Source organism: Prosopis cineraria, unplaced genomic scaffold (genome assembly GCF_029017545.1).
Source record: "Prosopis cineraria cultivar Desert tree isolate PC_DT_omini unplaced genomic scaffold, ASM2901754v1 PC11, whole genome shotgun sequence".
In the NCBI taxonomy this organism is placed as follows: domain Eukaryota; kingdom Viridiplantae; phylum Streptophyta; class Magnoliopsida; order Fabales; family Fabaceae; genus Prosopis; species Prosopis cineraria.
The window spans coordinates 24,210,660-24,224,246 of NW_026555342.1; the positions used below are offsets into that span (position 1 = coordinate 24,210,660).

Sequence of the window (13,587 nt, forward strand, 5' to 3'; positions counted from 1 at the left end):
AATTTCTTTCATTAGGGAGGATAACTTGAGTCCAGAGGATCCGAATCTTTCACTAAAAATATGTGAGCGGTGAGCAATATAGCAATAGAATACTGTAAATTAAATGAACTATAGAATTCGTTCCATAACGTGAAAATGAATTCTCTTAACTTTTTTCTTGATAAAAATATAACTTCGTTTTAATAATTTTTTTACTTTCTAATGGATGGATTATGTTCTAGTTCTTTTCATTAAAAAAAAAAGGTTAAATAACACACAACTACCCTAAACCTTAAAAACTTAATAACAAACTTCTTTAAACTTCCAGGTATATACAAATAATTCATAACCATTAATTATATATCCACTTAAATTTTATTTTTTGTACATTTAAAACTCCAAATTTTGATTGACATACATATAACCTCCTTAAATTTTAATTTATATGTAGATAATTAATATATAAAATTAATCATATTAAATTATGTGAATAAATATAAAAGTTGAAAGGAGTTTATTATAAAGTTTCAAAGGTTAATAAGGTTATGTATATATAGTTCAAAATTCTGGGAAGCAATATATAATTTAGCCTAAAAAAATAATAAGTTATACAATTATTATTTTCTCTCTACATTCAAGAAATTCCTTCTTTCATTGCCACACAATATAACGAGTATTCCATAATTTACAAGCTACTATACACAAATTAACAGAATCTAATATGTGTGGTTGTCCACTCTCATACAAACTAAAAATTCTGAGATCAAATAAACTGGTTAAAGAATTAAGAAAGCACTTGGTCAAGATTAAGAAAACAGGGGGAGAATATGGGGGGGGGGAATTCACCAATAACTGAATCCCAAGCTAAAACGCACATACTAGTATGCCATCTGCTAAGCGAATAATGAGAAGAATTATATTGTATAACTAACTTGATAAGTAAAATGTAGTTTTTTTTAAAGAGAGAATTTGGATTTATAAGTACAGAACGATCAATGACCAAAAAAAAAATATGATATGGGTGATGTATGTAGAAGAAAAAAATAATGGGATCCTGAACAAAGCAAAAGGTTCATATCAATGTAACTGTGTAGAAGTTGAATGATCAGAAGGACCAACTGGAGCGAAGCATTAAACCAGCTATTTTAGAATTCCCAGCAGCCACATAAGCAAAGCCTGGCTTCAAGCAGAATTTATAACCCAAGTTAAATTTCAGATAGGATTCAGCCTGAAAGAGATCCCCAGTTGTTGAATCTCCAATAATCCCATTGAGGCTCATTCCCCAGCCAAATGAATCTTCAGAGACGTCAGACATGCTCACGCCCCACTTAAGATTCGATTCGTTCATCTCAACCCAACCTCCAATTTTTGTGATGTCATCAAGTTCTGACTCCAATGTCAGGGCACTTGATCGAGTGGAAAGACATGTCTTTGATTCCGACCATGGAAATGTTTCATAGATAGTTTCAGGTACCTCTGGTCGTTTTGATGTGAGTATTGGAATTGTAAGAGCTCCAAGTTTTGATGGTTCAGTTGATGAAAGAGGAACTCGGTAGAGCCCCATAACAGACAGCTTCGTTCCTCTAGGAAGTTGACATGACAGTTCAGCGAAAGTGCTGGACCAATTCTTAGGTGCATCATAACCTGATTGCATTCCTAGCCCGGATACAAACTGAGCCAGTGAAGCAACAATATTTGATTTTCTCACCATCATGCTGATGGCACTACCGTTCTGCAGATTCAGCAGCGGTGGTACGACAGAGGAAACGTCTGTAAGGCCCTTTCCGTGCTTGAAGCACAGAAACACATGATGCAATTAGGGCCCTATAAACAAGTGATAACCAAAACAAAATAAAATAAAAATGGAATTTTTCAGTATATACTTTCACTCTAAGCAATTTTTCAGTATACATATGTATACAAACTTTTCAATATATATTGGGGTCAGAGAAGAAAAATCAGGAGAAAGAACGTATGATTTTACAGTCATGTCCATCAAAGAGGGCAATATATTTACAGCTCAGATGCTGATGGTTTCAGATTAAATTTAATCAAAAGGCAAGGCAAACCATCTATTTATCTAGATGCTCATATATCATTTTTGGCACAATATAATGATTTTCGTTCCAGCAGTAACAAGATCTCAAAGTGAACATTACCAAATCATCAAAGAAACAAATAACATTCTGAAGTACCTGGTGGAAAGATTTTGAAGCAATTGCAGCATCTTTGCATTGAGCTCCCATAGGGATAGCCATCACAGATAACCAATCACTAACTTTTGCAATATAACAAAGTTTTGCCAGAGAAAGTGTGCTTCCCAGGACATCAGTGTGATGTTCCATACCTTTCTGACTGGTCACAAACTCTGCAACAAGAGTATCCTTATCCCTGATGTTTGTTTCAAAAATTAACGTTGATTCAACTCCAGTCCTTAATCCAGCTCTACTTATTACATCTAAATTCTGCTCATTAATATCATTCATCAACAACAAAGCCCCCAAGAGATCCACTCGTCCTCTTACATGGGTGGTAGCTTCTTGAAATGGACCTCCAGTCGAGGGTTTATAGAAGGAAAGTACTCTCTCAACCTTGTCTTGTCTTTCCCTGAGTTTCATAAGATCCGAAAATGCTTCTCTCTGTAAACGTTTTAGGATTTCAATCTGAAATTATTATTGCGCACACATTTGTCAAACATACCATAAAGAAACCATTACCTAAGGAACACCTAGTTCATCGATCATATATACATCGGCAATGGGATAAAAATAAATCTTTATTGACAAACAAGTTAACAAACCAGGGGAACATAAAGCTCCAATGATTTGTCAAGTTGTGAGTTTGAAATCTTCATGTAATGAGCGTAAAAATGTGTACATTTTCTGAAATCGTAAGAAATACTATAAACGCCTTGATTCGAACCTACAGCCAATCAAAGCTAATGAATGTACTCAGGAAAATAAACAGAACATCAGTAGACAGAGAAGATACAAACCAGTAAGGTGCATGGAAATCAATAAAACAGGGGTAAGATTGTTCAGCATCCATTCTAAGCTTGGCAGTAAACAAAAATGATGTCAAACATCAAATTGAGTGCGGGATAATTCTTACCGCTCTCACTAGTACCTTCCACTTTTGCAACGTACCCTAAATTTTCAAAAGGCGCTGAAATGGACTGCAGTTTTATTCCTCAATAGAACCAACAGAAAATCCTCTTATTGCAACAAATTAACATCTAAATATATAAGAATGGTCTATATTATTCAAAATGCGATAAACAGCGCCGCCGAGATCAACATTGCGTTCGATGAACACATGCAGAATCAGACATGAAAGTTTGAAGCGGGAAACATACCGGATTGCGAGAAGCAGAGTTTCGGCCGCGGATGAGGCCGGTGAAGAATTCATGGCTTGATTTGGTAAAACCTTTCAATTTGTCGATAACAGAACCAAGAGGATCCATTGCTACCACAAAACCTAACAATGAAAGAACTCTGACTGGGACTACCCTTACAGATACTGAAACCTGTGGGAATTTCCAAGAGTTGATGCTAGTCTGAAGAAGTCTATCACGCCCTATGCCTTCACCTTGAAACCAGCATGCTCCAACACCGCCTTATCGTTTGTTCCAAGGACATCATCACACAAAACATACACGGGCAATACTGGAAGAGACGACGCTCAGGAGGTATAGCCGAACAGTTGCATGACTGTGGAGGACTGAGGGTGGAGGTGGAGATTAGGTCTGGCTTTCCACCATTCACTAAACGCACAGCATCACCGAAAGATTGGGAAAAACAGCGGAAACACGCAGGTCAAGCTAACAACTAATTTAAATTAAGTTTGAAGTATCAAACCTTATAAATTTATAAATTTAATTTTTAATTGTATAATTTTATTATAATAAATTTATAATTTATATTTTAAATTTTAATTAAAAAAATAAATTTATTTATTGTAATAAATTAAAAATTTAAAAAAATAAATGTTTAAAGTTTGGTATTTAAAAGTTGATTTGAATTAATTAATTTTCTTAAGATTCATATGTTATTTTTACTCGGGAGAAACTTCTGAAAAAATTCTTTGGTTATTACATACATGGCTTTGATAGGATATTAACTAACCCCCCCCCCCAAAGTTAAAGTATATTTTTTATGTAGTTAACTAAGGCTTTGATAGGATATATTTTTATATTTTTTAATATTTAAAAGTTAAAAGTAAAAATTTTTTGGGATGAAACTAACAATATTAAGGTTAAATGATTAAAAATATATTTTATAAAATTAAGAGATCAAAATAAAATCTCATACCAGATTAAAAGAATAAATATATATTTTAACTTTTTTTTAATATTATCTCTATTTAAATTTATTAATTATGAATGAGAATGTAGTACAAATTTTTTTCATTTAAATAGATGTGAAATTAAAATTTTATTTTATTTTTTTAAAAAGTTAATGATTTAACTATTTTTTATTGATTCTAGTGAGATAATTAAAGATGTCTTCTAATAGAAGCTAAAAAAAGTCTTTACTTATTGGAAACATTAATGGGTACTCATATATCATTATTAGCTTAAATAATGGGTACCCATACATTATTTTTAACTTCAAGATATCATAAACTTTTAGAAAAAAAATTGTATATTTTTGTACTTTATATTTGCTTCCTTTCATTTAATGATCAACATCAACTAATGTTAGGCAAATTTAGTAGGATGGGAAATGATGTCCTTACTAAAAAAAAATTCATGAATATTTATGAATCATAGTTGATTTAAGGATATTGGACTCTGACAATTTTTTTTTGTGAAATATTTATATCCTTTAACCTAATTTTTTTATTTTTTATTGTATGCTTTAAATTCAATGTTCTTTTGCCTATAAAACCGTTAATCATGTATGAAACTGTTAAGCGTGAGATGACAGACAATTGGGCAAAACTTATCGACATAGAATAGGCATCCAGTTAGAAAATTAAAGCCACGTCTGAAAAAGAAACAGAGCTACAGAACTTACCAGCTCTTTCAAATTAAGCAATTATTTTAAAAAAAATTATAGCAGTGTTATGTTATATGGAAAAAAAAAAATAACAATTTCTTAAATGGGCCAACTAAAATGCTGTCAAATATACGAATCCATGCGTGCTATCTGAACAACTCGATTTTACATAACCCTGGGCACCACACCTCTGAGGCAATAGAAACACATAAATCTACTTTGCATCTCAGAACAAAAATGGCAACAAATTTAAGATATGTTTGATTTTTGTTCTCATTTTTTTAAAAAAAATGTTTTGAGATACAGTTTTCAAAATTAATTTTTTAAAATAAAATAAAATAAAATTTTTTTAGTTATATTAAGTTAAAAATAATTTTAGAATTCAAAAATAGACTAATAATGATAGTTATAAACTTATAATTGATTAATAACGGTGATTTATGATAAAAACTGATTAAAATAATTATATTTTTTAATTATTAAATGTAGTTAATTTTAAAAATGAGAAAAATAAAATAAAAATAATTTGATGTTGTTTCTATTTTTAAAAAAATAATTAAAAAAAGTTTTTGAAAACAATGAAATTCAAAATACTTATCTAAATAAATTTTTAAATTTTTTTTTTTTTAAAAATAAACAATAATTTTTAAAAACTAAAAACAAATAGCTTTTGGAACTGTTTGGTTTCTGTTCTCATTTTTATTTTTAAAAACTGTATTATAATGCAATTTTTAAAATTGTTTTTAAAACAAAATAAAATGAAAATTTATTTGATTATGTCAATTAAAAATCAGTTTTAGAATTAAAAAATAGATTGATAATAATGGTTATAGATAGTTAATGGTGGTGATTAATAATAGAAATTGATCAAAATAATTATAATTTTCAATAATCAAATTTAGTATATTTTATTTTTATTTTTAAAAATAAAAATAGATATAGTTTTAAAAGAAATTAAATAAAAATACTTATCCAAATAAATTTTTAAATTTTTCTAGTTTTAAAAAAAATAATTTTTAAAAATAGGAAACAAATAGACCTTTTACATTTCATTCTTCTAGTTTCGAATCATAAAATATTGGCAAAATTAAATCCATGAAAATTTGGATTCAAGCAAAGGAGGATCCTCCGGTAGTGACAAAATTAAGACGCATGCAGGGTCATTGCCTCCCATTCTTTAAAAGGAAAATGACATTAAAAATGATCTTGAAATACACAGATGATAATGAGATTATGTGAAATTTGATAATTCTTGTAAAGCCCTTTTGGAACCTTTTTGACATTAATATATTTTATGAAATGACAATAAAGTCTCCAATTCAAAATAAAAAATAAATAAATATATTGGCGATTAAAAAAAATTGTAGAGAGAAACTTGTTATTTTCTATCTCGTTCCAATCATTGACAAAAAAAAAGCCATTACTTAAATTAAAGTAATCAATGATAGGGAAAATGTTATTCAAGGACCACTAAGAAGACTTAATATCAATTAATGTCTAAAATATTTTGATTTATAATTGCAGGACCAAGAGATTGAAATGTAATTAAAATTTATGGTGAAAAGACAAAATTATTCCTAGGAGCTTCACTTCTAAAAGGACAATTAGTTTAAATTAATTTTTTAAAGCAATCAAGGGGAGATTTGATTTCATGACTCCTTGACCACTTAAAAAATTTAGTAGCCACCAAGTTACAAAACTCATTTAAACTTATATGGTGAAAAAATATATGCCCAGCAAACTAAACTTTTAAACTACTTCTATATTATAATATAATGATGTGTTATTAATTTTTGAATGACATTTGTTATTTTGCTAATGTTACTAGTTAGTATGATATGATTAATTACAAATTGAGAGTTTTAAAAATTCATGTATGTTGCAAGTTATCATTTATTAATTGACATTTAAATGTCATTAAAATAACATGTTCACATAAGTAATAAATTAGTCCCAAACTACTTGTTTCTTATAACATAGAGGTGTGTTATTAATTCCAAATTTATTTTTTTTATCTTGTTAAAACTTAAATGAGTTGTTATCAAAACTCAAATAATACTTATTAATTCATAAAACAACACTTGTTATTTTATTAATATTACTTCTGTTGTTATTTGTTGATCATGAATGGATTGTTGTCAAAACTTGAATAGCTTGTTGTTTATACAAGGTGCACACTTGTTCCATTAAACATGCGCTATCAGTCATGAATAACAATTATCTATTCAGGTTTCGAAAAAAAATTCGTTTGAAATTTAAAACAATCCATTTAGGCTTTAATAAGTTAAAAAAACTAATAAAATAGGCTTAATTGTATGAGTATTAGTCCTTTATCAACAAGTATTCATTCAAGTTTTAATAACAATTCGTTTAAAATTAACAACAATTTATTCAGGCCTTAACAAGTTAAAAAAATTGATAGCTTAGGTCTAATAAAATGAGTATTTACCTTGCATAAATAATAAACTTGAGTTACCACATTTTTTGGAGTTATATATGATTAAATGGGTTTAGTGGCTTCTGGCCGAAGCTCTAACTGCCATTGGTGGTGTTTTAGTGTCTGGTGACAATGGTTTTTTTAATTTTAATTGCATTTTAATCCCTTGGTTCTACATTAATATTTTATAATCTTTTAATTCTTAATTGATATTAAATTTCTTCAATGGTTCTTGAATGATATTTTCTCTTATTGATATTTACAACACTTAAACTTAGTGATTAAAAAACTATAAATAAAAAGTTGTAATTACTTATTCCATTTTAATCATTATTAGAAGAAAAGTAATAATCACTTAAACACAAGTAGTCATTAATATTTACAATACTTGAACTTTAATGATTACAAATTTTGTAGAGCAAAACTTGTCATTTGCTATCTCGTTTTAGTTATTACCAAAAATAGATAGTTATTACTTAAATTGATAACTAATATTTTAAATTAAGATTATTATAGTATTTCACAAAAGAAATTAATATCACAAAGGTTTTAATAAACTTGAGAAGAATTATTACATTGGATAGGACCTTCTTGTTATTTACATATTTTATGAGGATTTTTCTTTCATTTTTCCTTTTTGAAGTATTCTTTAAAATATTTTTTTTAAAAAAAAAGAATGTTGAAATCAATTTTAGCCTCGACTTTTAAATTAATCTATAGTTCTGCCCCTCTGATGATTTTTGGATTGGGAGAATGACATTTAAAGTCCTTTTAAGGAAATTTATCCTAATAAAGACCCATCAGCTTTCGTAAGATAATATCTAATATTGGCGTTATTGCAATTTTTTTTTTTTTTTAGAGATCTTAAATATCATCCTCCCTTCTGGTCCCATTCATGATCCACCCAGAAATGCAAGTGAGTGCTCGCCGGACTACTTTCAGCGTAGGCATGGAGCTGTCAGCCCAGCATTCACGACAACATTTAAGTTATTATCTAACATTTTTAAAATTGTTTTTCAAATACTTTATAATTACAAAAAAATTATTATATAACATTTTAAGGTTATAGAATTATTTTAAAAATATTAATTATGATACATATTAAAAAGATAAATTAATTATAAATATTATTTTTCAAAACGCCCCACACTTGATAAGCTCGTTACGCCCCTGCCCATATCCAGAGAGATAGAGCCTGCAAATTTCCCCTTTAAAAAAGGTGCATGGTGATTGGTGCACAGTTGTGACACTAAGCTACTGGCTTGTAAGAACTATGTTTGAAATCTTTGATAAATAATATCTATACAATGCATAACTTTACATGTATTGGCCACCAAAAAGTACTTCCATAATTCTAGAAAATTGATCACTGAGGAAGACCAAGGCTGGATCCCTTAAGTGACTTTTACGTGAGGAAGGAGGACAGTGAAATGGTGGATCCTACTTCTAATCATGCAAGTCCCACAAAAACAGAGCTATCTCTTCATCAATTCTCTCTCTCTCACAACTTAAAGCATCACTTTATGAGATCCAAATCTGAGGAAAACCACACTGGACAAAAGAAATAAATCTCAGTATCACATTCCAAACCAATCATCTTGAACAGAGTTTTGGTAAGTATCTTGAGTTGTTCATGATATGACATCCAGACTTCATTACGCTTTGCATTACATGCAAATCCCCCTCAGGCTTCAACTCATCGCCATCGTCTGCAGTTCTTGTTTCAGAATCCTCTTTAGCATCTGTGTTCTTAAAGCTTCTACGAAACAGTGAGTCAAGAAAGTATTTCAGATGATCATTCTCTTGGAGCAAGTTTTTTATTCTGCTTTGTGTATGAGCATGACTTCTGGGTTTTGCTTGTGCAGGAAATACCAAGTTTCTTGTAAGATTCCTCAAAAGTTGAGCTGACAGCTTCTCATGATTCAGTGCACAGCAGATACTAATCTTTTCCTTTTCAGTTAGCCCTGCGTGAACCTGTGGATATGCGTGTGTGTGTGTCAATGAAATCCTCAAATATGAAAGAAAATTGATAAACAACTAGAGTAACAAGGCAAGCTTTCCCATATACTGTGCGGAGTCTAAAATTAGGTCCCATTCAAGATAATTAATTACTCACAGCTCCATTGACAATTAAGCTTAGAAGAATGACAATACAATGAACCTGGAGTTAATTAATTGTCTTAAGTGGGACTCATGCATAATTCTTCCAAAAATAAATTATATTATTCATGACTTATAAATAATACGACTTGATATAAATTTTATCATATATATTAATATTGATATCTAACGAATAGTTAGAGGCTTTAAAGCGCTCACTCCCTAAAAGGAATTTTCTAGCACGCTGGATTATTCATCAAATATAAAGGAAATCAAGTTGATCGAGAAGATACTTATTAGTTAGAAGTGAGCTAACTATGTTGAAGAGTGCATGTCATATCTATATATTTCTTTTCAGTTTGATGTGATCTATTTGTCTTTGGTAGACTAAATCTACCTAAAATATTTTCAAATAGACAAGATTTAGGTTTAATTCCAAATGAATTTATCAAAAATTGTCCAATGAAAACATAACATATGACCAATCAACTAATTAAACATTAAACAAAATATTCACAAGTGATGATTCTATTGCAACTGGTTTCATTCCCATTATAGAAAACAGTATTGCAGAATGGAAATTAGTAAAGACAACAAAACAATTTAAAAAAAAAATTACCCCTAACCTAGCCCTTTTCTTTAGGGAAGAGAGACACAAACACTCACGCATGCACACTAACCATGTCAACACCAGGTTTGAACTTAGGACCTCTTTCAAGAGAGGGAGGTAGTGTTGCCGCTAGGATAATTGACTGTTGACAAAACAATTTTTTTTTTTTTAATATACATGGATGTATATATGGATAACATGTTGACTCCTTATAAACCAAGCAAATTAAAATAAGTTTACCTTCAGATAAATGTCCATGGCTAGGTATAACAGATCATGAGATTCTCTTGCAGCATCTGGGAGAACTGTAATTAATTCTGCAAATTCAGATGGTTGGAGATGGCAATCCGGAGAAACTTCAATCAGAAATGAGTCCATTGTTTTCGCCACTCTCTTAAGTCTAGCCAAAGATATCCCAAAATCGCCTTCGTTGACAAATACTTGTGCAAGCCTCAGTACAAAATCGACATCAAATGCATGCTTCCTCTCTTTTGGAGGTGGAAGAAGAAGATAATCAATTGCTACTTGATCCAGAAAGGGACCTATAAGACTTAATATCTTGTTTTTGCAGCATGAACTAATTATTCTCAATTTGAAACCGACATGATAGAGACTGAACAAGTCTTTGAAAGAAAAGGACCTCTTATCAAGCAATGAAAGCAGATTGATCACAACCTCAGTTGTCTCAGCACTCTCCATCTTTGACTTTGATTTTACAGCACCAATACAACTTAATTTGTGGTAATGAAACAAAAACTTAGAGACTAGAGCATGATCAAAATCATGAGAAATCATTGACCTTACTATCTTGTCAATCAAATCAACCTTCAAGAATAGAAGATGTTCGAACCACCAAGAAGGCCCAGAGCAGTTATTTCTCCAGCTGTTGTTACTGCTAGTTTCACATGAAAACTGGGAACTAGATCTATTAGAAGAACATGTATATGGGCTTGAAGTGCTTGGCAAAATCACAAGCCTCTCTATAAGGTGATCTACAATTCTGTCCAGAATTGTGAAGTAACTTTTTGAAGAAATTGAGTACTCTTGGCACTGTCTTAATGCTTCAAGGAGCTCAAACCAAGTCCATAAATGAATCCCTTCTTCAAGGAAATTTTCGATTTGGGATATCACATTTGATGTTCCAGAAGGACCATCACAGTGCATTTCCATGAAATGAGCAGCACAATAAAGCAGGACTATGTTGGAAGGTGTAATCACCATTTTTGTGCCACTGTAGCAAAACCGTACAATGAGCTCAAAACCATGTGCTCCTCCTGGAAAGTCATTGAAGATAACTTTAAGGACTTCATTTTTACCCATGAAATTACCAAATAAGTTGCTACATAAACTGGAGAAGGAAGAAAGAATATTCTGCAAAGTGTTTCATATGAAGGTTAGATAGCCAGAAAAAGCACTCTACCAGCAAAAAACAAAAAACAAAAAAAACAAAAAACAGAGTTTCTGTAACAAAGAAAGCAAGAAGAGCTTCAGAGTGTTAAAGAAACATGTGGCAGATAGCTTACTTCAACGGAATATTGAAATTAGCAATAAAACCATATCAAGAAAGAAGCAATCTAAGCAATCTTAAACTCTCTTCACCATAGAAATAGGTGCAAACAGGAAAAACAAATTCATCAAAATGGCTGTGCCAACAGATCTCACTGTCTAAAATACTAACTTCGATGAGATTCATTGGTTTTGTAATCTGTACACCTATTTCAGATGCAATGAACGTACCTAAGAATTTCTTCTGCAAGAAGACCTTGACAAAAAGGAACTAATAAGACTAACAAACTTTGGGTGGTCGTCAAGTTAGAAAGAAGAACAAGCAAGCAACGACAGTCAATTTCAGTAATCAATGTTGAAACTAAGTGAGAAAATGAACTATTTCATTAACTCGGAGAAAAGAACAAACACCCACAAGGCATTCTATTCAAGAAACGATGATGTCCATGAAAAAACAGAAGAATAATCACCTTGTTCACCATGAAAGTTGCTTCACCGTTGACGTCTACTTCGAGGTCGCAGCAAGCTCCCATTGGTTACAATAGCACGAATGAGGCTATAGAAGCATGAAATCAGAATCAGAACTGAGAAGAAAAGAAGGCTTTGAAGCTTCGAAGAAAGTCTGTGACATGTGAATGACCGAACCAGAAGAGGAAAGTGGAGATATACAAGAAAAAGGGGTCATCAATTACGAACGGAGCATGAGGAGAATGATGGAACTAGAAAGGTGAGTTTTTGGTCAGTCAACAAAATAAGCGTGATAGTTTCTAAAGAAAGAGAGAATTGCGGGTAATAAAACTAACATGGGATTTGCATTTTTTTCAAATAAGATTGAAACACCAAAAAAAAAAATATTTATTTGAAAGAATTAATTTCATAAATGTCATAAAGCCAATAGTAGAATTCACACACACACACACAGTGGATAAGTAAATGATAAATTTTGTTTTTATGAATATAAGTTTTATATGTGAGCATCAAGCTTTCTAAGATATTTAATAGATAGATAAAAGCTAAATTAATAAAAATAAAGTGTCATGTTAATTAGTCCATAAAAATATTGATATTGTCAATTTTTTGGCAATACTATTCCTATAATCATCAATTTTATATTTCAAAGGCTAGATTAATCATACCAATTGAAAATTTAAAACATCATATGTGTTAATTATGTCCTGCACTACTATGTGTCAAAGATATAGTTGATTCATTTTAAGACAGGTTTATGCCTCTCTGTTTTTCACTATACAATATTTCTCTTTTAAATATCCAGCACTTATTGAAATAAAGTTAAATTAGAATCAATTTGCTCTTACTAGTTAAAAAGAATAGACTGTTTTTATTAATTAAAATTGGATCTAATAATAGGGATTAATCATTCACCACGCCATGAACTAATACTCAAATTTCACTGAAAAATGCCTATAATTTGTACCTAATATGTCTTAAAATTTCTTTCAATATGAAGACATAAATGTACAACCGATAAAAACAAAAGAATGGACTACTTTTTGCAATGCAATGAATATTTAGAATTAAAACTTTTTAAAAGAGAAATAGAACTTAAAGTTAAGATACTTAATAAAATAAAAAAGTATTATCTAATATAAAATTTGTAGTAGATAATGTAAAGTTGTACTCCTTATAGTTCTATTTACAAAGTAAAGAGAGAAAATTTTTTTATCCTATTTATAAGTTTCGTCATTAAATTTTTACCTGATTGCTCTCGTAAGTGTACGAGGTCATGGTAATAAATTACCTAGAGTATTTCAGGTGTCAAACCCACAGAGAAGTTACACTTTTACTAATTTAAACAATTAATAGTTTAAAAAAATAGATAAAATGGATAAATTTGATAAAAATATAAGAAATAAAAATAAATCAAGAAAATAATGATGATAAAAATGCAATCACTTGAAGCGTTGGGGTTTGGGATTCACCCTATAGGTTGTTAG

The 13,587-nt window shown here is 30.3% G+C and overlaps 2 protein-coding genes across 6 annotated transcripts; both read right to left on the reverse strand.

Annotated features, from left to right (window-relative positions):
* Positions 1-855: 855 nt before the first annotated feature.
* Positions 856-3,754, reverse strand: LOC129286590 (uncharacterized). 2 transcript variants are annotated; one of them, XM_054922536.1, is made up of 3 exons: positions 3,335-3,754; positions 2,175-2,618; positions 856-1,768 (listed from the first exon to the last, which is right to left on the reverse strand). In XM_054922536.1, the coding sequence occupies exons 1-3, from the start codon at positions 3,440-3,442 to the stop codon at positions 1,085-1,087; spliced, it is 1,236 nt and encodes a 411-aa protein (XP_054778511.1). In that variant the 5' UTR covers positions 3,443-3,754; the 3' UTR covers positions 856-1,084. The 2 variants fall into 2 exon arrangements, with proteins under 2 accessions (XP_054778511.1, XP_054778510.1); XM_054922535.1 differs by having other exon boundaries at positions 2,175-2,642.
* Positions 3,755-8,678: 4,924 nt separating this feature from the next.
* On the reverse strand, positions 8,679-12,365 carry LOC129286945 (BTB/POZ domain-containing protein At3g22104-like). Of its 4 annotated transcripts, none has more exons than XM_054923054.1 (4): positions 12,103-12,365; positions 10,367-11,400; positions 10,197-10,268; positions 8,679-9,390 (listed from the first exon to the last, which is right to left on the reverse strand). In XM_054923054.1, the coding sequence occupies exons 2-4, from the start codon at positions 11,345-11,347 to the stop codon at positions 9,010-9,012; spliced, it is 1,434 nt and encodes a 477-aa protein (XP_054779029.1). In that variant the 5' UTR covers positions 11,348-11,400; positions 12,103-12,365; the 3' UTR covers positions 8,679-9,009. The 4 variants fall into 4 exon arrangements, with proteins under 4 accessions (XP_054779029.1, XP_054779026.1, XP_054779028.1 ...); XM_054923051.1 differs by having other exon boundaries at positions 10,367-11,497; XM_054923053.1 differs by lacking the exon at positions 12,103-12,365 and adding an exon at positions 11,864-12,073 and having other exon boundaries at positions 10,367-11,497.
* Between the last annotated feature and the right edge of the window lie 1,222 nt (positions 12,366-13,587).